Here is a 22,507-nt window from a genome sequence, read left to right as displayed (position 1 = left end):
CTGATCCAGAATTAAAACAGGACTACAACAGTTCAAAATCAGGACTACTTAGGATTTAACCAAGACAGAACCAGAATCAGAACTAGATGATAGTAGCACTAAAAATCATCATAGACCTGCACTACACTTATTTTTTAATTCTACCAATGTACAATATTTAGATTGAGAAAAGTTTATATAATTATTTAGCCTTGTTGTGCAAACAAGCCCGCATAACTTAATAAATATAGAATTTGAAAAATAACAAACCTAAAAAGAAACACTAGGTACGAGATACATGAGGACCTATGATACGGTGATACTTTTGGTAAACAACCATTTGACTAACATGTGTGTCTCACCTGCTCTTGTTCCACCTCTGTTCTGTCCTCATTCTCCATCTCCCTCTCTCTCCCTCTCTCTCCCTCTCTGCTCCTCTCTCTCCCTCTCTCTCCCTCTCTGCTCCTCTCTCTCCCTCTCTGTTCCTCTCTCTCTCTTTGTGCTGACAATCATCAAATATACAGATATTTACAAACTCTTCAGAAAACACAAACACTTTTTAAATTGTAACATCAAATCAGACTAAATGTTTATTTTTTTAGATTGATAAATATAAAAAACATATTTGTTAACTTTAAGAGTAAAGAGAGAAACTGTCTGTATTTCTTAATTTTAAATGGCACCAAATTGTATTCAAACTTGAGCCACACTTATGGAGCTCCACAGTTCTGCTCCTGGTGTTTTGGTTGACATCTCTTGATGTTCCCATGTCACAGAAACAGGCTCTGTGTTTTGCCTTATATGCATCCACAGCTGTGCCACCAATTTACTCACATGGACTCTACGAACCTATCAGAAGCTTCTTCAGCTCAGAATGGAATCGTCTGCAGTTTTCTTATTAATTAACAATAAACTTAGTGTACATGTACTCCTAAATTTGATGAAAGTGATAAAAAATAGACAGCTCTGTCTCTCTTTATTCTGACATTTAACTAATTCAAAAGATATTTCAATATTTATCTAAAACAAAAGTTTACTCTAAATTGATGTTGTACAGTAAAAATGTTTTATGTTTTCTCCCTAAAGTGTATGTAAATATCTGGTTACAAATGTCAATATCCTGCTTTGTACTGAAATCCCTCTTGTTTTGCATAGAAATATACTGAACAACATACGAAGCATAATATATAAAATAACATTTACCTGAGTTTTTTCTTTGAAAGAAGCCTCTAATGTCCATTCTTATATTTCAGTACATAACTGAAACCGATTTAGTCGGGGAGGGTAACAACTGAAAATATGAAATAAACACACGTAAGCTAAGACTCTAAAAAAATAGCATTTGTTCGGCTTTTCATTTCGCCATTTGTTGATTCACTTGAAGAGCAAGTAACGTAATATTGGTCAAGTGATCAGTTTCATATCAATCTTTCGTGATTCACCGTCATATTTACATTATTTGTACGGTACGAATGATTTGCTTTGGTACCTGCTCAAACTTAAGCTCTCCTTAGTATGGCTGGCTCCGTTTCTCCAACAGTGCACTCACAGGCAGCAGCTGCCCCGCCCCCTCGCTCAGTTGCTTAGTGCCTGAGCTCGGATCATACCAATATCAGGGAGGATTCACGCACAGTCGTAAATTCCCACAGTGTGCACTATGTGCTTCGAATATTGTGTGTACTTTTTGTTTTATACAGTTGTCAGCCAGGCATCTAACTATGAAAAAAATTACACTCCAAAAGACCCCGGACTTCTGACAAAACAACCCGGGCTTAAGCCCAGTAAGCCACCCCCACGCTCCGCCCCTGCTTGAACATCCGATGACCTGTATAGTGCACTCTATGTAATATTTTGTATTGAATTAATTGAAGACTGGGATTTCTGATTAGATGAAAGGTTTGTAAGCAAGTCTGAGACCAGAAGTTTTGGTCTAAGTTAGCTGATAAATCCGCTTCCCATTTTGCAATAGGAAGTGATATTGATTCATCTGTTTTAGAAAGCATTCTGTATATTTTGGAAAGTAATTTGGGGGTTTTAAGAGTAAGAAATTGAACCACACTTGGTGGTGTTTGTAGTTCAACTTGACCCGGTTTAAATTTCTTTTTTACTATGGATTTAATTTGTTGATATTCTAAAAATCTTTTCTTGTTGATCCCATATTGTGTAACTAGTCCATCAAATGAAATAAATTCTGTTCCTTCTAGTATATGTTCTAAATATTTGATTCCTTTACCACTCCAATCTGAAAAGTTTATCATATTATTGTTTTGTAATATGTCAGGGTTGTTCCAGATAGGTGTACGTTTGCATGGGATTAATGAAGACTCCGTGAATTTTAGAAACTCCCACCATGCTGTCAGAGAAGAGCTGATGTTGACGCTTTTAAAGCATTCATGTCGTTGGATGTTTGAGCTGATAAATGGTAGATCTGAAATCTCTAGATTATTGCAAAGTGCTTGTTCTACATCTAGCCAAGGTTCATCTAAGACGGTATGTTTTAGCCATCCTGAGATAAACTGAAGCCTGTTGGCTAAGAAGTAGTGCTGAAAGTTAGGTAGTTCTAATCCTCCTTTATCCTTGGTCTTTTGTAGTGTTTTTAAGCTTATACGTGGAGGTTTATTTTTCCAAAGCAATTTGGACATACATGAATCTAGAGATCTGAACCAATCTTGTGGCGGTTTAGTTGGGATCATTGAGAATAAATCATTTATTTTTGGTAAGACCATCATTTTTATAGCGGCAACCCTTCCCATGAGTGATATGGGTAGACATTTCCACCTAGCCAGATCACCTTCTACCTTCTTTAAAAGTGGGATGTGGTTTAATTTAGTTAGATCTGCAAGCTTGGGAGAAACATTAATACCTAAATATTTTATATTTCCCAATTGCAGTGGTGTTGAAGAGGAATTATGGAGGGAGCAATTAATCAGTAGGACTGTAGATTTTGACCAGTTAATTGAGTAATCTGATATTCTTGCAAAAGAGTTTATCAATTCAATCACCACAGAGATATTGGTTTGTGAATTTTGGAGAAAGAGTAACACATCATCCGCATAAAGGCTGATTTTATGTTCCATGTTCTTGCATTTTATGCCCTTAATTACTGAATTCTGTCTAATTGCTGCTGCTAGTGGTTCAATAAAAATTGCAAACAGTGAAGGGGAGAGTGGGCATCCCTGCCTGGTGCCCCTCAAGAGACAGAAGCTGGAGGATGTCTGGTCATTTGTTCTGACACAAGCTGTTGGGGAATTATCTAATATTTTTAACCAGTTTATGAAAGAGGATCCAAAACCAAATTTGTATAAAGTTGCAAATAGAAATTTCCAGTTAACTCTGTCAAATGCTTTTTCTGCGTCTAAAGAGAATATTGTAGTTTCTAGGTTTTTACTGTATGAGTAGTCCATCAAATTAAGTAATCTACGTGTATTTGTTGATGAGTGCCTACCTTTTATGAAACCAGTTTGGTCAGGATGAATTAAGAGGGGGGTTATTTTCTCCAGTCTTTTTGAGAGAGCTTTGCAGATTATTTTAAGGTCTACGTTTATAAGGGATATTGGACGATAGCTTGAGGGATATACAGGGTCTTTGCCTGGTTTTAGCAGGAGATTAATGTTTGCAGAATTCATATTTGATGGAAGTCTGCCCTTTTCTTTGATTTCCAACAACGTTCTGTAGAAAACTGGTGCTAGAATCGACCAGAATTCTTTGTAGAATTCTGCAGGAAAGCCGTCTGGACCTGGAGCCTTATTATTGGGCATACTTATCAGGGCTTCCTGGAGTTCACCTGGTGTCAGTGGTGAATCCAGTGCCATTGCTTGAGTGTCTAATAATTTTGGAAGAGTTATGTTGTCCAAAAACTGATCAATTTCTTTTTTAGATGGGTTTATTTGTGGTGAATACAACGTGTTATAGAAATCCCTGAAAATGTTGTTTATTTGTATCGGTTCATATAATGTGTTCCCAGATGAATCTTGAACAGCACATATAGTTGTTTTTTCTTTATTTATTTTTAGCTGGTTTGCTAGAAATTGACCGGATTTATTACCATGTTCATAATTTTGTAAGCGTAGTCTTTGTACTAAGAATTTTGTTTTTTTTATCAATTATCTCATTTAATTCTAGTTTTGTTTTGCGTATTTTGTTCAATGTTTCCTGATCTTGGTGGGACGCGTAGGCTTCTTCTAGTGATTTGATGTTTTTTTCTAATTCCTGAATATTTTTGTTTTCTTTTTTCTTTTTATGTGATGAGAAAGAAATTATTTTACCTCTCATCACAGCTTTCCCTGCTTCCCATAGAACAGAAGCTGATGTTTCGGGAGTGTCATTATAGTCTAAATATGAAGTCCACTCTTTTTTAAAATATTTAATAAAGTCTTCATCTTTAAGTAGTGATGTATTAAATCTCCAGTTTTTACTTGGCGTAGTATTATTCTTGTGCATTAGTTTTAAAGATACAGGAGCATGATCGCTGACAGCTATAGGATGAATCTCAGTGTCTGAAATGTCGTTCAGCAGTGAGCTGCTGACCAAAAAATAATCCAGATGAGAGTAGGAGTGATGGACATGTGAGAAAAAAGTATATTCCTTACTGGTGGGGTGAAGGGAGCGCCATGCATCGCAAAGACCAAAGTCGCTCATATACTGTTTGATTATATTTGTGGACTGCCAATTACGCTGAGTTCCCGCTGTATTGAGCCTATCCATGTCTTCATTTAGTCCAAGGTTGAGGTCGCCTCCAAGAACAAGTGTGCCATCTAAGTGTTAAGAGAGTGCACTGAAAAAACCGTGAAAGAATGAGGGATCATCAACATTTGGACCATATACACTTGCAATACATAGCTTTTTATCAAGTATAGATAGTTTAATGATTAAGAATCTGCCCTCTGGATCTATAACTGTATCGAGTACTGTGAAATTAATATTTTTATGTATTAAAATTGCTACTCCCCTTTGTCTAGAATTATAACAAGCTGAGAACATATTAGGAAACTCAGGTGTTTTAAGTTCGTTCGAACCTCTAAGAGGTCTGTGGATCTCTTGTAAAAGGACAACATCTGCCTGTAGTTTTTTGAGTTGGTTAAATATTTTTAACCTCTTTTCTCTGGAGCCAGCTCCATTTATATTCCATGTAATGAACCTCAGTGTACCCATAGATGTTTGTGTATAGGGATGTATGCTGTGTGCGTCGCTTAGACAGGTGGAGAGAATACGTCACTTGTTCATAAATAAAAAGAAGGAGAGAGAGAAAAAATGTGTGGCGAGATGCTCCCTGAGTCTGACTATGTGTTTGCATAGTTACTAATATGAGTAGGCTTGGCTTAAGTGTGTGTATCCTAAACGACTGTGTGCGCTGTCTGACTGAAGTAAATGTGCTGCCGTTGAGCGCATGGTGTGTATGTGTCGAAATAAAGGGTGTTGTTTGTGGATGAGTGTCGAAGCAGGTGATCGAGGCAGTGAAAGGAATAAAGAAAGAAACCAAGGACAGGGGTGAGCAGCATAAAAGCAAGAGGGGGAAAAGAGCGGGAAAAAAAACGAGAAAAAAACAAACAAAAACAAAACGTAAACATTCCAATTAAATCACTGACGGAGAGTGACGGTGTTAATTCTGCTATGAAATCACACTTTAAGATGCGATTTGATACTGGTAAGTTAAACAGATGTTAATGCAAGTTAGTGTGAGTGGATAGGGAAATGGTGTAGCTGATTCTTATCTGGTGTGAGGTTAATACAGCCACGGAGTGATGTTGGGGTCGCGGTGGAGCTGTCCGTCCACGTACAGCCGGTCCACAGCGATGACAGCGCGGGAGCCCTTCTGGATGAAGCCGCGTCGGATTGGGAAGAGGACCCTGCGTCGTTCCAAGATCTCTTTGGGGAACTGGTCGTTCACGCTGAAGTCCGTTCCTTTTAATTCCCTGCCGCGGCTTTTCACCTGTTGTTTTTGTTTGAAGTGGCCGAATTTGGCCACGATAGGACGTGGTCTCCCGGCCGTAGCCCGAATGGGGCCGAGGCGATGTACCCGATCGAAGACGATGTTCTTCACAGTGTCCTCCGGCAGCTTCAGGTGGATTTTGATGAAGCTTTTTACCGTGGTCTCCGCGTCCTCTCCAGCGGCTTCTGGAATACCAGAAAATACCAGATTATCACGCATGCTACGAGCTTGTAGATCAATAACTGTTTCTTTTATTTTTTTATTTTCTCTATTGAGCTGGGTAACATTTTCTGTGAGACATTTCACCGACTCCCTTAGCGTGGCATTTTCAGCAGCAAGCGTTTCCACCTGCTGCTGGCTGTACTCCAGGGATTCTCGCAAGCATTTAAATTCTCGGTGAAGAATCTCCACCAAGGACAGCCTTGCGTCGAAACTGGACAATCGCTTGTCGATTGACTCCAGTATGTCGGCAATATCTTTGCCGGCTGGCGATGTTGAGCCGGGGGAATCTGCCGGGCGTTGTCTTTTCGACGACGGCGCCTCAGCTTTGGCCGGGGAAGCTGCACACTGGGCCTTCTTCATCACGAGATCCTGAAAGCACTGATCAATATAATCTTGGAGAGTCTCTAAACTCTCCCCGTTGTTCTCCAGGGTGTTGGAGATTATTTAGACAAATATTGTTAGTTATAAGACAATTGATAAGTGTATTTGGTAATAGGGGGAGACCGGGGATAGTTGTAACGTGGGTCAGTTGTAACACTTCCAATTTCTCCAATCAAGGCTAAGTTTCAAATGATGTGACTCATCCTGTGCATGCCCAATTCAGTTCTGCTATCACATGTGAAAAATCAGCACATTTTGTCAAACACAGACAATTTAACATGAAAAAAAGTAAGTTTTTCTACTTTATTTCAATTTCTAATAGCATTATCTGCTTTGCAGTTAAACTCATCAAACTTAAATTGTGTTATTTGTATGTCTATGGGGATATATTCTGTGTAGGTCTTTAGTGCTAATGTTTTAGCCGTTGGCTGTAATGTTAGCTAGTTCATGGCTATAGGAGCCTGGGTCAGTTGTAACAGCAACAGTCTGGGTTAGTTGTAACAATAATGCAGATGTTACAACTTACCACACTTTTACTTTAACTTATATTAAACAAGTTGGGGCAACGACATCAGCAGAGAGAGGTTCACTGGTCGCTTTTGTATATGCGGTTAATGCCATTGGCAACACAATTCCTCCACTGTTTGTGTTCCCACACATACATTATGCAGACCACTGTGTCAGAGATGGACCAGTAGGAAGTACTGGTAGTGGAAATAAATCAGGATGGGTGCAAGAAACAGATTTCCTCATCTTTCTGAAGCACTTTGCAAACCACACCAAGGTAAGCCATGATAAAAAGTAATGGAATTGCGATGCTGGTGAACAACTACATTTTTTCAGCTTCATTGTTATGTTCAAAATTGGTGCAAGAGTTGTCGGTTATAATGCCCACTGAGCCAATGAGGCCAAACTCAAGGAAGACCAACCAAAATTAATGAAATATTCAGTTGCAGAAAATTCCATAATTTGTCTTTTTTGGGGGGTTGGAATATGTTCAAAAGCTGGATTTCTGCATTCTGTCACACACACACATAATTACATAAATGGCTCTAAGTGCATTCATGTGTTGAATAAACAAAGATTACATGTTAATGTTTTGTTAGTACCCTTATTTCATTGTGTTACATTTCACCCCAGGATATGTTACAACTAACCCAGACTAGGGGGTTAATTGTAACATTTCACTCTTCGTGTTTGAGACCATACCATGCAATTGTGCTGCAGAGAAAATAGCTGCACTATTTAATAGCAGAGACATGTAAATACTTTGCATTACATTTTGAATCCACTACCTTAAAAGAGCTCCAATTTACAGACAGAAATGTCAAAAATGTTACAACTATCCCCGGTCTCCCCTACTGAAGCTTAAATGAATTTGTTCAAATCTAAACTACCATTTGCTTTAATTTTCCGCCAACAATCTCCGGCGTCTGACGTCAGTTACAACATGAGTCGCTTACCTTGTCCGTCACTTGTCCTTTTTTCAGACTAAAATCAAATTAACAAACTAAAATCAAAGCATTCTTTGATTTTAGTCTGTTAGCCCACAAGCTGAGTTTTTATCAGAGTCCTGCATGAGTCAGTGTTATTTCACTGACACATCACAGTTTTACACACCTGTTCTGTATGACTTTGTCTCAGGTTTGCGGTGATATCCAGCACTCTGAGCTGATGGCAGATCTGGTCAGTCCACAGTAGCTTCAACCACTAAATTATCTCTAACACATCACCAAACCAAAGTCTTCCTGCTAAGAGTACATCAAAGGTGAAAAGCGAGCCTAGAATGTCATCATTTCTGCTCTCCTCTTTCTTCTTCTTCTACTTCTGGACCGCACACATCTGTCGCTGCCCTACTCAGGTCGATCTAATGAAAATCAGCCAGAAATAATAAACAGAAATCCAAATGTAGAATTTATAGTTCCCCATTGATGCAATTTGGTTATTAAATTTAAGAAGCAGTCTGTAATGCTCACCCCAGCATAGTTGAAGCAGATCATCAAAGCATGCTGAACACTTTCTACCATTCCACATGTGCATTTTCTATCCAGGTACTCAACAGCACCAAACCATAATTGTGAATCCATGGCTTTGATCTGGTGAAAATCACCCTACCCCTACTGTTCATCTTTACACACAACAGATGGTGTTTCTGTATCTTATGACTGAATGAAAAGTAATGACAACCGTTATTTTCAATCTTCCATTGCTTCTACCTGTTGTTTCTCTGTATTATTGTCGGATCTTTACCTTCAAATAAAGTGCCTTCAATATAAACTGCCTTGAGGTAACTTGTTGTAATTTGGTGTTTTATTAAGAAAATTGAACTATTGTGGCAGAAAAGTTGGATGCAAACCAAGACTAAAAGTCCTCAGGCAGGAGTCATAGCTGGGCTTTAGCATCTGGGTCACCCACTTTACCCAGGGAGCTAAACCAGCATCTCCAACAGGTGATTTGTTTGTCTGGCAGTTTCAGGCTGGGAAAGCTTGTTAAACTTTAACAAAACATTATTTGGCACCAACGTGAATGATTTGGGTCATGTTTATCACGTCTGAGTCAGGGAGCAAAGGTCACCTCCTTTATGCAGGATTTCACCTTATGCCAACAGGGGAAAAAAATCACGAGTTCTTAAACAAGCTGTAGGTCATGTTACTACACACATTTCAATATGTAAGCATTTCATCATGTTTTAGAGTCTCAGAGTTATTTCAGCCTCATCTTCACATATTTTCACAAATATTCACATTATCTCCGAGATCCAGTTGTGAAATTTTTTCCCTCAGTGTAACCGATTGCAACACAACAAATGACTGACCAGTGATTAGTGTTTTACAGTGATTACAACAGAAAGCCTGTTTCTGCCACTGCTGCCAAGCATTTGCTCTTTTCAGCTTGTTCAATTGTGGAGGTTTTTACATTCTTTACCTTACAATATAAAGCACCTTGAGGCAACTGTTGTTTTTTTGGCACTATATATAAATATAAATGAATTGAACTGGTAGCAACTTTATGAATGAGAAAATGAAAACAAGTGTCAGTCAGCTGGTTCATGTCCAGCAGGTGGGGAGGAATCAGTGAGTCTGTTACTCCAGTTACTTACTCAGAGGTAAAGTTAAAGAAAACGAGTTTCCTTCATCGCACTAAACCTGCCCACTAAACATGACCCTGAATGAACCCATATGTAAAGGACTGTAGGTTTTAAGCAGGATCACGTAATGGCAACACAATAGATGAGGAAAGTGGGGGAACTCTGACGACATCTAGTGGACATCTTGAAGATGACGGGTCTGAACAGAGAGCAATGCAGGTCTGTGGAGAAGATTGCAGCACACTGTGAAATATGAACTATGAATAATATCTACATCTGTAATGATGTAATCAAAATAGGCTCCATGTAGTTTAAGTTCTGTTACTGTACTTATGAAGCAAACTGCACACACAGAGTTGGCAAACATTGAGTTTACTTGCATTTAGGCAAAATGATATAAACACTTATCATGAGCCAATATAGCACATTTAACTGCTTTTATTTAGCAGGGATTACACAATACACAAAATTAGTCACAAACATTTTTAATCAAATCTTGCAACATGTTGCTAAGAAGAACCAGGACAACCAGGTCAAAGCCATACTGAAGTATAACCTTCATTAACATAAATCACAAAGAAAACATATTTAAATAAAAATTGTATACTTGTCTTGAACTTTTTTTAAATCTTTAGTCCTGTGTATCAAAACTTATTTATTGGCTGATAAAAAGGAATCACATCATGGTTGTTACAAGGAACAAGTGATGAAAAACTCATTTTCATGTTTGTTTTCTTCTATACTGAAGAAGAAATACAAGTTTCTGTGGTAAATATTAAAAGAGCATCCATGTTCAATAAATATTTGTGTCACCTTTAAAGACCAATAAAAAAAATATCAAACTTAGAGAAACATAAAGTCAGGGCTGGAACAAACAACATAGAGTGCCCTTCACTGCTGTGGACAGGAAATGTACCGTGACTTGGAGCATGAGGTCATTTTCTACCTCGGGTGCTGCAGTGATTTGGTTTGTCACTCAGGTGGATCCTTAGATGAAAATTCAGTCCTGATTTCCAACTGAATCTTTCCCCACAGGAGCTACAAATATATGGTTTCTCACCTGTGTGGATCCTTCTGTGACTTTTCATAGTCGACAAGTCTCTAAACTCTTTCCTACAGACGTTGCAAGAATACGCTTTCTCACCGGTGTGGATTCTCAAATGAGTTTCTAGTCCTGATTTCTTACCAAATCTTTTCCCACAGGTGCTACAGAAATACGGCTTCTCGCCTGTGTGGATTCTCACGTGACTTTCAAATCCGGATTTCTTATTAAATCTTTTCCCACAGGTGATGCAAAAATATGGCTTCTCGCCTGTGTGGATCCTTACGTGAGTTTCCAATCCTGATTTCCAAATGAATCTTTTCCCACAGGTGCTACAAGAATGTGGCTTCTCACTTGTGTGAACTCTCATGTGTCTCGTCAGGTTGGATTTACACTGAAAAGTTTTTCCACAAGTGTCACAGCTTACAGATTTTTTACTTGTATCAGTTTCACTCCGAGACTTATCTGTTCGGTTTTTGTGACGTCTCCTTTTCTTCAGCTCCGCATTTCTAGTTGATCCCGAGTCCACATGCTGGTTTTCTTCTTGTTCCTCAAGCTCTGGTTCAGGAAAGTTAAGAGCAAGGAGCTGGTCATCGTTTGGTTCTGATTCACTGAGGTCACTTTCCTCAAAACTAGAAGTCACCATAAAACTATTGATCTCCTGCTTCAGTACAATCTCCTCCAGCTCCTGACTGGTGCAGAGTTCCTCCTGTTCCTCTTTAATCTGTGGAGGATCTGAGTCCTCCTGGTCCAGACTTGAGTTCCTCTCCTGCTGATTGGCGACAAACTCCTCCTCCTTACAGGCAGTTTGCTGGTGGAGGTCTAAACGAACAATAAAAAAAATGTAATTATAGAAAAACACTTCTGAGAAGATAAAGTTTTAGTTAAAGTCTGTAATGAGGGCATGTTGCTCACATTTGCAGGTGAAATTAAAAGTGTGTAAAAATGAAGTTATTTGTGCACTCTGATGCAAATGAGAACTTGAGTTCTGACATTTTTCAGCAACATTAAGAGTAAAAAAAACCTTTCAAACAAAAAAGAACTCACTTATTACTGACTGACTGATGATCTATTTTGGAGTTGATCTCGAAACTGATCTACATCTTGATATTTTTCAAAATAATCTTCACTATTGGGGGTGGCTGTAGCTCAGGCGGTAGAGCAGATCATCTACTGATCGGTTCGATTCCCGGCTTCACCTAGTCTGCATTTCAAATATCCTTGGGCAAGATACTAACTCCAAGTTGCCTCAAGTTGCTCTTTGATCTGTGGAATGTGTGTCTGAATGTTGGTAGAAAGCACTAAGAAGAATGGGAGTGAGTGGGTGAATGCACAAGTTTTGTAAAGCGCTTTGAGTGCTCAAGATTGAGTAGAAAAGCGCTATATAAGAACCAGTCCATTTAAAACTCCCTGTCATGTTTTCACGAATACACATTAAATAGATCTGACTGATACAAACTGTAGGTTTAATATTAATGTTAACACTTCAGAAAAGCGATTACAGTTTTACCGCTGGTCTGTAAATCTTTCTCAGGTTTCCAGATGTTACGCAGCTGTCTGAGCCGCTCTTCCCCGCTCCAGACGACGATGCCTTCATCCTCGTGTTTCACTACAAGCTGTTCTCCCTCTTGACTGATGCAGAGTTCCTCCTGTTCCTCTTTGATCTGTGGGGGATCTGTGTCCTCCTGGTCCAGATTGAAGTTCCTCTCCTGCTTCCAGACCTGCTGGCCAGCCAGATCTTCCTCCTCCTTACACTTCATGTTGATGTGGGACTTGAGGAACAAAGTAAAAAGAAAAAGATTAGACAGGTAAAGGTGCAGCCTCAGTCAGCAGGGCTGTACACTGTGAGCATGTTGCTCACATATGTGAGAGAGGTTTGTACAAATGTTTCAGAAGCACCATGTGACTCCCTCTCTTTGTTGGAAAGTCTTATTAATTCACTTTATAACTATTACTTTGAAGATAAATTTCTACCATCACAAAAATATTATGACCTCTTTAAAAACAAACAACGGCAACTACATGACTTAAATTCCATGTTTAGATGAAGGTAATGGTCAATGCCTTTTGACAGGGGAAAAACCTCCACACAGAAGAATCTTACTTGGCTGAATCATAAATTATTCACCATGATTAAAACTGCAGATGAGCAATAATCTGCATTTTATTTTAGCCAAAGAGGAATGTTTCTGTTTGTCTGTGATCTGACTTTTTCTGCTGGCTCCAAATTTCATTTTATCCTGTGTAAGTTTGTTTCTCTTCCTGTTAACTAGCAAAGTCAAAATCACCTTGATTCATTTAACTTTAATTCAATTATAAATGTAATCATTTTATTGAACAATTAATTTCATTTCAATGAAAAACAATTACTTAAAAGAAAGAGATTAAGTTGGAGAGAGACATGTGGCCATCTTTTAGTGAGTTAGACCCTGATTAAGGGCTATTTTTAAAAGTAAAGCCCATCTCTCAAAGTCCCTGCCGGCCTGCCTCCACCTCGGGAAGTCTGTGGGTGCAGACGGAGGTGAGGAGCACCACAGGCGGCAGAGAACTGTCTGTAGCCCCGGAGTGAGGCGTCGTGAACCGAAGCAGACAGCGAACTGTGGCACAGTGCAGAAAACCGAAGCTTTCCCTCCCTGTTTGGTTTTGATGTGTCTCATGAAAGTCTATTGTTAAAAGTTGACCTTTAAAAAAAACGGACGCACTTGTTTGATTAGCTGCTCTCTGATTTTAGCCTGTTAGCTTACAGACTGAGCTCAGATCGTTCCTGTGTTAGTTCATTGAGAACATCACAGTTTTACATACCTGCTGCGTGACTTCATCTCGGGTCTCCGGCTGATATACAGCAGTCTGAGCCAGTGGCGGATCTCATCATCCTGGACGACTGTTTTTAATGTTTTTAACCACGGAGATTTCTTCTGCATCATCAGTCTCTCATTGTTAAACTCTCCCAGAAACTGAAGACAGTTGTGCCATTTCCGCGCTTCTTCTTCTTCTATTGAGTAGACGGCAGACTACACATGTCCAAGGGTAATACTGTCCTCCTCAGGCCATTGGCATCAAGTCAAAGCCTTAAAGTCTGGTACTTTGCGCATGGTCATTTTTTACGAACAGCAGAATCACAAGACAAAGCGTGCCAATGTTTATACTTTTCACTGTGACTGCCAAATAGATGAAAAAGTAGATGTTAAAAAACAACTTATAGTTTTGTCATTGGGCTGGTAGAAAGCTATGAGTTTCTGTCCCTTTGTCTGACCTTAGAGACTTATTTTAAAAGGAAACATTACAATCCTTTAAAGCAAGTATTTTCACCTCTGTTCCCCCCTCTGTACTTAGCTTTTTTGTTGTCATGTCAGTAATTGTCCAGTTGATGGCTCCCTTGGATCACAAGCCTGTCTCATGAGTCCAAGTGAATATATTCTTAATAAACAGCTTTGAAGAATTTGTGACCAACTTTGTTTAATTCGGAACATCATCATCATGAGTCAAACTCACTCTTGGATCTACAAAATATTGAACAAAAACAAACATCACTGAATCATAAGGTATTTGCTCCAACTCTTAGTCCAGAAACACATGAGTGAACTAGATCAGCTGCTCCTCCAGTTCAGCTGTGGATTTATATCATTATTTATATTTGTAAAGTGGATATGCAGTTTTTCAGTACTAATATAAGCATTTTATATCATTGCTTTATTGACAGATGTTTGGTGTTCAAGGTCAGGCATCAGTTTGAAAAAAACAAACAAACACACTGAGTTGAACTTGAACTTCCTACTGACAAAAACTAAAATTGGTGCAAAAATAACCAGAAACATATAAGAAGCATCCTGGAGGTGCTGCAGACAAGATAGGACCAATAACATGTCAACAGGAAATCCTTTTTACTAATTTGTTTATTTCTTTTTAGATTTTTACTCTCCATTTTAAGCCATGATGTTTGCTGATACTGTGTTCCTACTGTTTGTTCTCATTAATAGTTCTGTTTTTAACATTCTGTGCTGAAGCTGGAGGAAATGTTTCTACAGTGTCAGATGATACAGCTCCAAACTAAATAAGTGACTAACTAACGATGCTTTAATACACTTTACTATAAATTATGATATAGTGCACTTTCTTAAAATTTCTTATTGCTCTGTAATTAATTGTTTTCTTTATAAATGTACAAATGAGAATAAAATCTGTGTGATAAAGGAAGGTCTGTAGACTTCTCTGTTAAGATCAGTGAAGAGAAACAACAACATACAAATACCTAAGAAAAATATTCAGTAAACATTTAGAAGATAGAGAAGTTTATGTTGTCATGTGGAGAAATTTTTCAAATAAAAATATCCATAAGCATTGATAGTCTCCATGGCTGAACAGACACAGGAAAGAGCTCCACCTATAAAACGTAAAAACATCAAGACAACATGTTGAAGATGTCGAGGTACTGCCCATAATGTTTGACTGACATCTGATTTATGTGCAGCACATAAATACCACAATAATGATGGAGAGAAACTAAAAGGGAACTAAAATACAGATTTAAACTTACAACAATATGAAAGACTTCAGTCTATTTCACTTTAATCAACTCAGCAGTGGCTCCATAACCATAATTATAGTAAAACCCCAGTCCAGCATAGAGCGGCTGAGTGAATGTGGTCTGGACTCTGTGGAGGAGAGTCATGGTTTCAGAGACGCTGTAGAAGGACAAAATACCTGCTCTGTGATCCAGGTACACTCCTACTCTGGAGGAACGAGGACCTGAGACACGAGTTTGGATGTTGTTGTACCGAAATGTAAAACTGTTGTTGATACAATCTAATGACCAAGATTTGTCATTACGTCCAAATCTACATTCATTACCATATCCTTTTCTGCTGATATTCTTGTATGCGACTGCTACATAAACTCCTGCCCCTCTCCACTCCACCTCCCAGTAACAACGTCCAGTCAGACTCTCTCTACTCAGGACCTGAGACCATTCAGTGAATCTGTCTGGATGATCAGAATAAGACTGTTGTTGTTTCATAAATGTTGCTTTTCTGTTCCCCTCTGATAATAACAGCCATGTGTTTGCTGTGTTTGGATCCAGTGTGATTTTACATGAATATTTTAAGAATCCAGCTCTGGTCTTTGGCTCTGGTGGATCTGACAGTGAAACATCCACTTCAGTGACTGTCAGTGAGATGTTTGTCCGTTCCTCTCTCAGAATGTCCTGTAGTTTATCTCTGACCTCTGACACAGCTGCTGTCACATCCTCAAAGTAGCTCAGAGGACGGATATTGATGCTGGATGAGTCTGTAGACTCACTGAGTGCTGACAGTGAGGGGTAGTTGTGTAGAAACTGGATGTGATCCTCTGTGTGTGAGAGCTGCTTCAGCTCAGCATCTTTCCTCTTCAGCTCAGTGATCTCCTGCTCCAGCTTCTCCTGAAGCTCTTTGACTCGACTCACTTCAGTTTCCTGCTGGGATCTGATCTGCTGCTTCACATCAGAGCTTCTTTTCTGGATGAGATGGATCAGCTCAGTGAAGATCTTCTCACTGTGCTCCACTGTTTGATCAGCAGACTGATTGATGGCCTCCACCTCCTGTTGAAGCAGCTTCACATCTTTCTCTCTGTCCTGGATTCTCTGCTGGATGTTTTGTCGACTCACCTCCAGCTCTCTCTGCCTCTCAGTCCTTTCTGCTGCAGCTGAGACTGTGTCGTGGCCTTTATGTTCATCCACAGAGCAGAGATAACAGATACTCTGCTGATCAGTACGGCAGAACATCTTCATCACCTCATCATGACGAGAGCAGATGTTCTCCTGGAGCTTCTTGGAGGGCTCCACCAGCTTGTGTTTCTTGAATGTAGGTGAATCATAATGAGTCTGAAGGTGTTTCTCACAGTAAGATGCCAGACAGAATAAACAGGACTTGAAGGCTTTCATTTTTCTTCCAGTGCAGAAATCACAGGCCACATCTTCAGGTCCAGCATAGCAGTGATCAGCAGGAGCAGCTTGGAGTCCAGTCTTCTTCAGCTGCTCCACTAAAACTGCTAACATGGTGTTTTTCACCAGGACAGGCCTCGCTGTGAAAGTCTGTCTGCACTGAGGGCAGCTGTAGATTTTCTTCTTTTCCTCTTCATCCCAGAAGCTTTCAATACAGTTCATGCAGTAGCTGTGTCCACAGGGAATAGTCACCGGATTCTTCAGTAGATCCAAACAGATCGAACAAGAGAAGGTTTCTCGGTCCAGCTGAACACTTTTCTGCGCCATTTCACCCAACAGTGTCAGTGACTGTGTGAGTTTCACTTCCTCAGAACTGAAACTGCTCTGATCTGAACAACATAGGTTTCTGTAGCGAATGGGATCTGTCAGCTCTTATACGTCACCACATGTTGGTTGCACCCATCTTCAAACTGCAGATCAGAAGGGGAGGGAACAAGGGAACATGTGGACAGAGAGGAGGTGCTGAGTTAGAGAGCAGGAAGAGGGAGGGTTATCAGACACTAATTCAATCCTGGAACATGTGAGCCTGTGAGTTTTTCATTTAAAAATAGCACTGCTCAGCCTTTAAAGTTGTTAAATAAACGTAACATTTAAAAGACAATCTTTTTATGTAAATTAGTTTAAATTATCATTTTAGTCATTACAGGATATCAAATACTGCAGCTGAACTAAGAAATTGTTGTAGAAAAAAGCAATAAAAGGTCGTTCCCCCTCTGTCCCCTCCTGGTCACCTGTGCCTCAATTTTATGAGATGAGATGGATCAGCTCAGTGAAGATCTTCTCACTGTGCTCACTGTTTTATCAGCAGACTGATTTTATTCCACAACCTAGACATCCACATTACTCACACTCTCATAACACATACATATAGGGCCTTGGGATCGGGCATGTTATACGGTGTCCAGAGGACAGTCTTTGTATTCAACCTCACCTCTGGCGCCGGTGCCCACCTCTCAGTTTTAAATGCATGTAGACATTGAGGGTTCTCAGGAGAGGCCGTGCTGTACAGTACATGTACAGTGTCCATTTGTGTCTGTATCCAGGTTGGATGAGCGCCGAGTATTTGTATATGTGTGTGTAACAGGGCAGCCCTTAGCGGCTGGAAACACAGTGAGACAGACCAAGGCAAGTGTAGTGGAACAAAGTATTTATTTGCTCTATGGCTCTCCTTACAACAATTAACTTGTCGAGCTTCTTCACAGCACAAAAAATCCATCCTCTAATGACAACTGGCAGCCTTAAATATGTTCAGCTGTCACAGACTTAACCATTATTCCACTCTCAGGTAAATTCTTAAATCCCAACCTTCCACCACAGTATACAATATATCAATAAGAATAAATAAATACATAAATACATCTTCACATTTACATATTAATAAATATTTCACACTTTAATGTTACACCAAACCCAATATTATAAAAACCCAGAAACCCAAGCACAAAAAGATTCACCACACTCTCTTTACCAATGGTCTCTCCCGGAACCTTTAAATGGTGTCTGGACCCCCGGGGAAACATTTGCCCAAACACCTTGAAGAGGACACAGGCAAGAAAGGTGAGTAATCATTAACTTACAAACACTTATTTGCACCACTTTTATCCCTAGATTTCCTTCTTGGTAAACCTTAATCACAATCTCAATCACCATTCTTCTCTCCTGACAGACAACCACCACATTCCTTGACGAGGAGCAGCTGTGCAGGATCTGAAATAAGGCTACCAACTGATTTTAAAATTCCCAATAAATAAACAATAAATATTTAAACTGCTTGTGTGCAAATCCATGCTTAAAGTGCAATGCTCATAAAGTGCTTGATAAGGTGCTTTTAATAAAGTGAAAGGTGTGCTCTAAAGTGCTATACATATAATATAAATAAATGCAGTAAGGGAGTCCTCTTCCTTACATTTCCTCCTCCCTCTCTTAAGCACGAAGTGCTTCAGTCCTCTGTCATCCTAGATAAACAATCAGCAACCACATTTGACTTCCCCGGCCTATACTGGACCGTAAAGTCATAAGGCTGCAGAGACAGGTACCATCCTGCAATGCGGGCATTCGCATCCCTCATGCGGTTCAACCACTGGAGGGCACGATGATCAGTCTCCAGAGTGAAGTGACGTCCCAGAAGATAATACCTCAAGGCCTCAATAGCCCATTTCATGGCCAAGCACTCTTTCTCCACCGTCGAGTACCTCGTCTCCCTGTCGAGTAGTTTCCGACTCAGAAACACCACAGGCCTTCTTTCACCATCCACCTCTTGCTGAAGGACAGCACCAAGGCCAACTCCCGAAGCATCAGTTTGCAAGATGAATGGCTTGTTGAAGTCTGGACTGTGTAGAACTGGATGTGTGCAAACTGCTTCCTTGAGGTCTCTGAATGCTCGCTCACAGTCTTCCGTCCAACGCACTTTGTTAGGGGCTGAGCCTTTTGTGAGGTTATTAAGTACAGTGGATCGCTCTGCAAAAGAAGGTATGAATTTCCGGTACCAGCCTACTAGACCCAGAAAACCTCTCACCTTCCTTTTTGTTGTCGGAACTGGGAAGGACTGAATTGCTTCAATCTTTCCAACCTGCGGCTTTATCTTCCCAGAGCCAACTACAAAGCCCAAGTACTCCACTTCTCTCTTGGCTATGGAGCACTTCTTGGGATTGATAGTCAGTCCAGCCATTCTGATGGAGTGTAGCACCTTCTGTAGGTGAATGACATGCTCTTCCCAGGACTGGCTGTACACCACCACGTCATCCAGATATGCTGCAGAGAATGCTGACACATCTCTCAGTACATGGTCCATTAATCGCTGGAATGTCGCTGGTGCACCTTGAAGCCCAAATGGCATGACTTTAAATTGGTACATACCAAAAGGAGTTTTGAAGGCTGTCAGCTCTCTCGCTTCTGGTGCCAAAGCCACTTGCCAGTATCCTTTACACAAATCAAGTGTTGTAATGTACGTTGCTGATCCAACTCTCTCCAGCAGGTCATCCACCCTGGGCATTGGGTAGGGATCAAACTTGGATACTGCATTCAAATATCTGAAATCAATACAGAATCTCAGGGTGTCATCTTTCTTTGGTACCAAAACAATCGGGCTGCACCACTCACTACTTGACACCTCAATGATTCCCAGGTCCAACATCAGTTTTATTTCTTTCTGCAGCACTGGCACCAACCGTTCAGGAATTCTGTAACTCTTTTGTCGAACGGGTGCATCCTCCTTCACCCGTATCTTATGCTGAACCAGTGATGTGAAGCCTGGTGTTTCTCGAAAGAGCTGTGGGTCCACGAGTGGTTTTATATCAGCCTGCTCAGTAGGAGACAAATGAGAGAGGTCAACTGAAGCACAAAATTGAATGTTAGTTGGAAAGAACTTCTCAGTCACCTCCTCATCCTTAACTGAACGCACCAGTAACTGATAGACCGGCTCTTGTCGGCTGTGGAATTCCTTCAACAAGTTCATGTGAAATGTCTGATATTTTTTAACTCTTTCTGGCATATTCAGCTCATAAGTGACTTTACTCACTTGTCTGACGATCTCGTATGGTCCATGCCATTTTGTCAGCAACTTGTTATCGCTGGTGGGAAGCAATAACAGTACTTTCTGACCTGGAAGGAAGACCCTATCCCTGGCCTTCTGATCATACCAAGTCTTGTGATGTTTTTGTGCAGCTTTCATGTTGTCTTGCATCAATGATGCCATTTTCTCCAACCTCTCTGTCATGGTGATGACGTAGGCTGCGATGTTTTCGCCCTCTGCTTTGGATTCCTCCCAGCAGTCCTTAAGCAGATCCAGGGGGCCTCTCACTTGGCGACCGTATAAAAGTTCAAAAGGCGAGAAGCCAGTGGAAACCTGCGGGACCTCCCGGTAGGCGAACAGAAGGTATGGCAGCCATTGATCCCAGTCAGCACCTGTGTCAGAGACAAACTTTCGCAGCATACTTTTGAGAGTCTGGTTGTATCTCTCCACTAGCCCGTCCGTTTGGGGGTGATACGGGGTGGTCTTAAGTCCCTTTATCCCTAACAGCTTATAAACCTGCTGCAACAACTTGGATAGAAAGTTCGTTCCACAGTCCGTCAGAATTTCTCTTGGTATGCCTACCCTAGAGAAAAGCTGCAGAAGACAATTAGCAATGTGACGAGCTTTAATTGATCTGAGTGGGAAGGCCTCAGGAAACCGTGTTGCATAGTCACATATGACTAATATGTAGCGATGACCGGTGGAGCTCCTCTCTAAAGGGCCCACAATATCCATGCCTAGCCTCTCAAATGGTGTTTCAATAATTGGCAGTGGTTGCAACTGGGCTCGCGCTACTCCTTTGCCTGAGGTCAACTGACATTTTTCACAGGAACGGCAAAACTCAGAAACTTGGACATACATCCCTGGCCAAACAAAACGGCTGCTGATCCTATTCAGTGTTTTGTGAAAAGCCATATGACCTGCCCATGGAATTGAATGACCCAAATCCGTAACTTTGTCTCTGAACTGTTGTGGGAGTGCCACAGCTTCGCACTTCCCCTTTCTCTGGTACAAGATGCCTCCTTTAATCAAGTAAACAGTGTCTGCAAGACAGCTTACCTGACCTTGACTAGCCCCCTCTACCTCTGTTACCTTCTCAAACCAGGGTTTTAGAGTAGGGTCGCTTCTTTGGAGTGCACCTAAATCTGAGGGAACATCAAACTCAAGTTGGTTATTTGGCTTAGGGAACAATGCTGTACCTTTTTCCCCTGAGCCTTTGAACTTTTCTCTTCTTTTCTGAGCCCTAGACTTCCTAATCTTCCCTGGCTCCGTTTCGAGAGACTCCTCAAAAAAGGGCAGTTCTTGCATCCTTTCCTTTGCACTTTGTGCTCTTGTGACTACATGACAGGGTTTAAATGGTTCAACTGTCATATCTAGAGGAAGTGAGCTTCCAGATTCATCACCTAAGCCTTGAATGTCTTTCTCAGCACTCACTTGAGGGTCATAATCTGACTGGTGTATTAGATCAAAAAGAGTGGGGGTGTCATTACCAAGTATCACTGAATATGGCAAACTGGGAACAACAGCTACCACTAACAAGTAGGTTTGACCTCCTACTGTCAGGTAAACCTCAGCAGTGGGGTACCTGTGTTCGTCTCCATGCACACAACTTATTGTAGCCCCAACCCCACTTAGCTTTTCTCCTGAAATTATGCTAGAGCGTACAAGAGTTTGGAAGCACCCAGAGTCAAGCAAAGCTTCCTCTTTACGCCCATTAATTAAAACAGGGACAGTACAAGCTTCCTTTCCTACTGGCTCTGTGGCTGGTCTTGGAACTGCACATAAAAGAGATGGTTTTGACTTAAGTGCAGGGCAAAATTGTTGTGTATGGCCAAAGTTATGACAGTGATAACATTTAATATCCTGAACTGAAGACTTAAAGGATTTCTTCACATTGTGAGGTCTATGGGAAGGGAGCGGCCTAGAACTAGAAAGATTTCTAGCCTGAACTTGACCAGAACCCTGTTCACCCCCAATGGACTTACTTGGTTGGGCGTAGTGGGTCTCCCGGCTGAAGTAGGTGCTCTTGCTTCCTTTTCTGGCTGAAGTGAAAACCTCTGCGAGGCTAGCTGCTTCCTTTGCAGTCTTCGGGTCATGCTCACGTATCCAAATCTCCAGCTCTGGATTAACCATTCTCAAAAACTGCTCCAGAATTATCTGCTCAGATATTTCTTCTACAGTTGATTTTTCAGGTTTAATCCATCTTGAAAACAGGTCTTTCAATCTTACATAAAGTTCATGTGGCGTCTCACCTGGCTCAACTTTCAGAGATCTGAAGCGGCGTCTGTAGGTGTCAGCAGTGATCTCATATTTTGCCAGAATTGCCTCTTTCACCTTATCATAATTCTCAGAGTCTGTTAAAGCCATAAGAATGTAGGCTG

The 22,507-nt window shown here is 40.6% G+C and overlaps 1 protein-coding gene across 1 annotated transcript; it reads right to left on the bottom strand.

Moving 5' to 3' along the window:
• Positions 1-14,080: 14,080 nt before the first annotated feature.
• On the bottom strand, positions 14,081-17,163 carry LOC113010239 (tripartite motif-containing protein 16-like). The gene is made up of 2 exons (XM_026149224.1): positions 15,176-17,163; positions 14,081-15,022 (listed from the first exon to the last, which is right to left on the bottom strand). Exon 1 carries the CDS (start codon positions 16,880-16,882, stop codon positions 15,197-15,199), a length of 1,686 nt encoding a protein of 561 aa, XP_026005009.1. The 5' UTR covers positions 16,883-17,163; the 3' UTR covers positions 14,081-15,022; positions 15,176-15,196.
• Positions 17,164-22,507: the final 5,344 nt, after the last annotated feature.

The sequence above is a fragment of the Astatotilapia calliptera genome, chromosome 18, assembly GCF_900246225.1.
Source record: "Astatotilapia calliptera chromosome 18, fAstCal1.2, whole genome shotgun sequence".
NCBI classification, from domain to species: Eukaryota; Metazoa; Chordata; class Actinopteri; order Cichliformes; family Cichlidae; genus Astatotilapia; species Astatotilapia calliptera.
The sequence above is the reverse complement of the archived record's forward strand: the minus strand, read 5'-3'. Positions and strand labels throughout refer to the sequence as shown.

Coding starts and splice junctions, on each gene's coding strand:
- LOC113010239 (XM_026149224.1), bottom strand. CDS start 16,882: ATGGCGCAGAAAAGTGTTCAGCTGGACCGAGAAACCTTCTCTTGTTCG.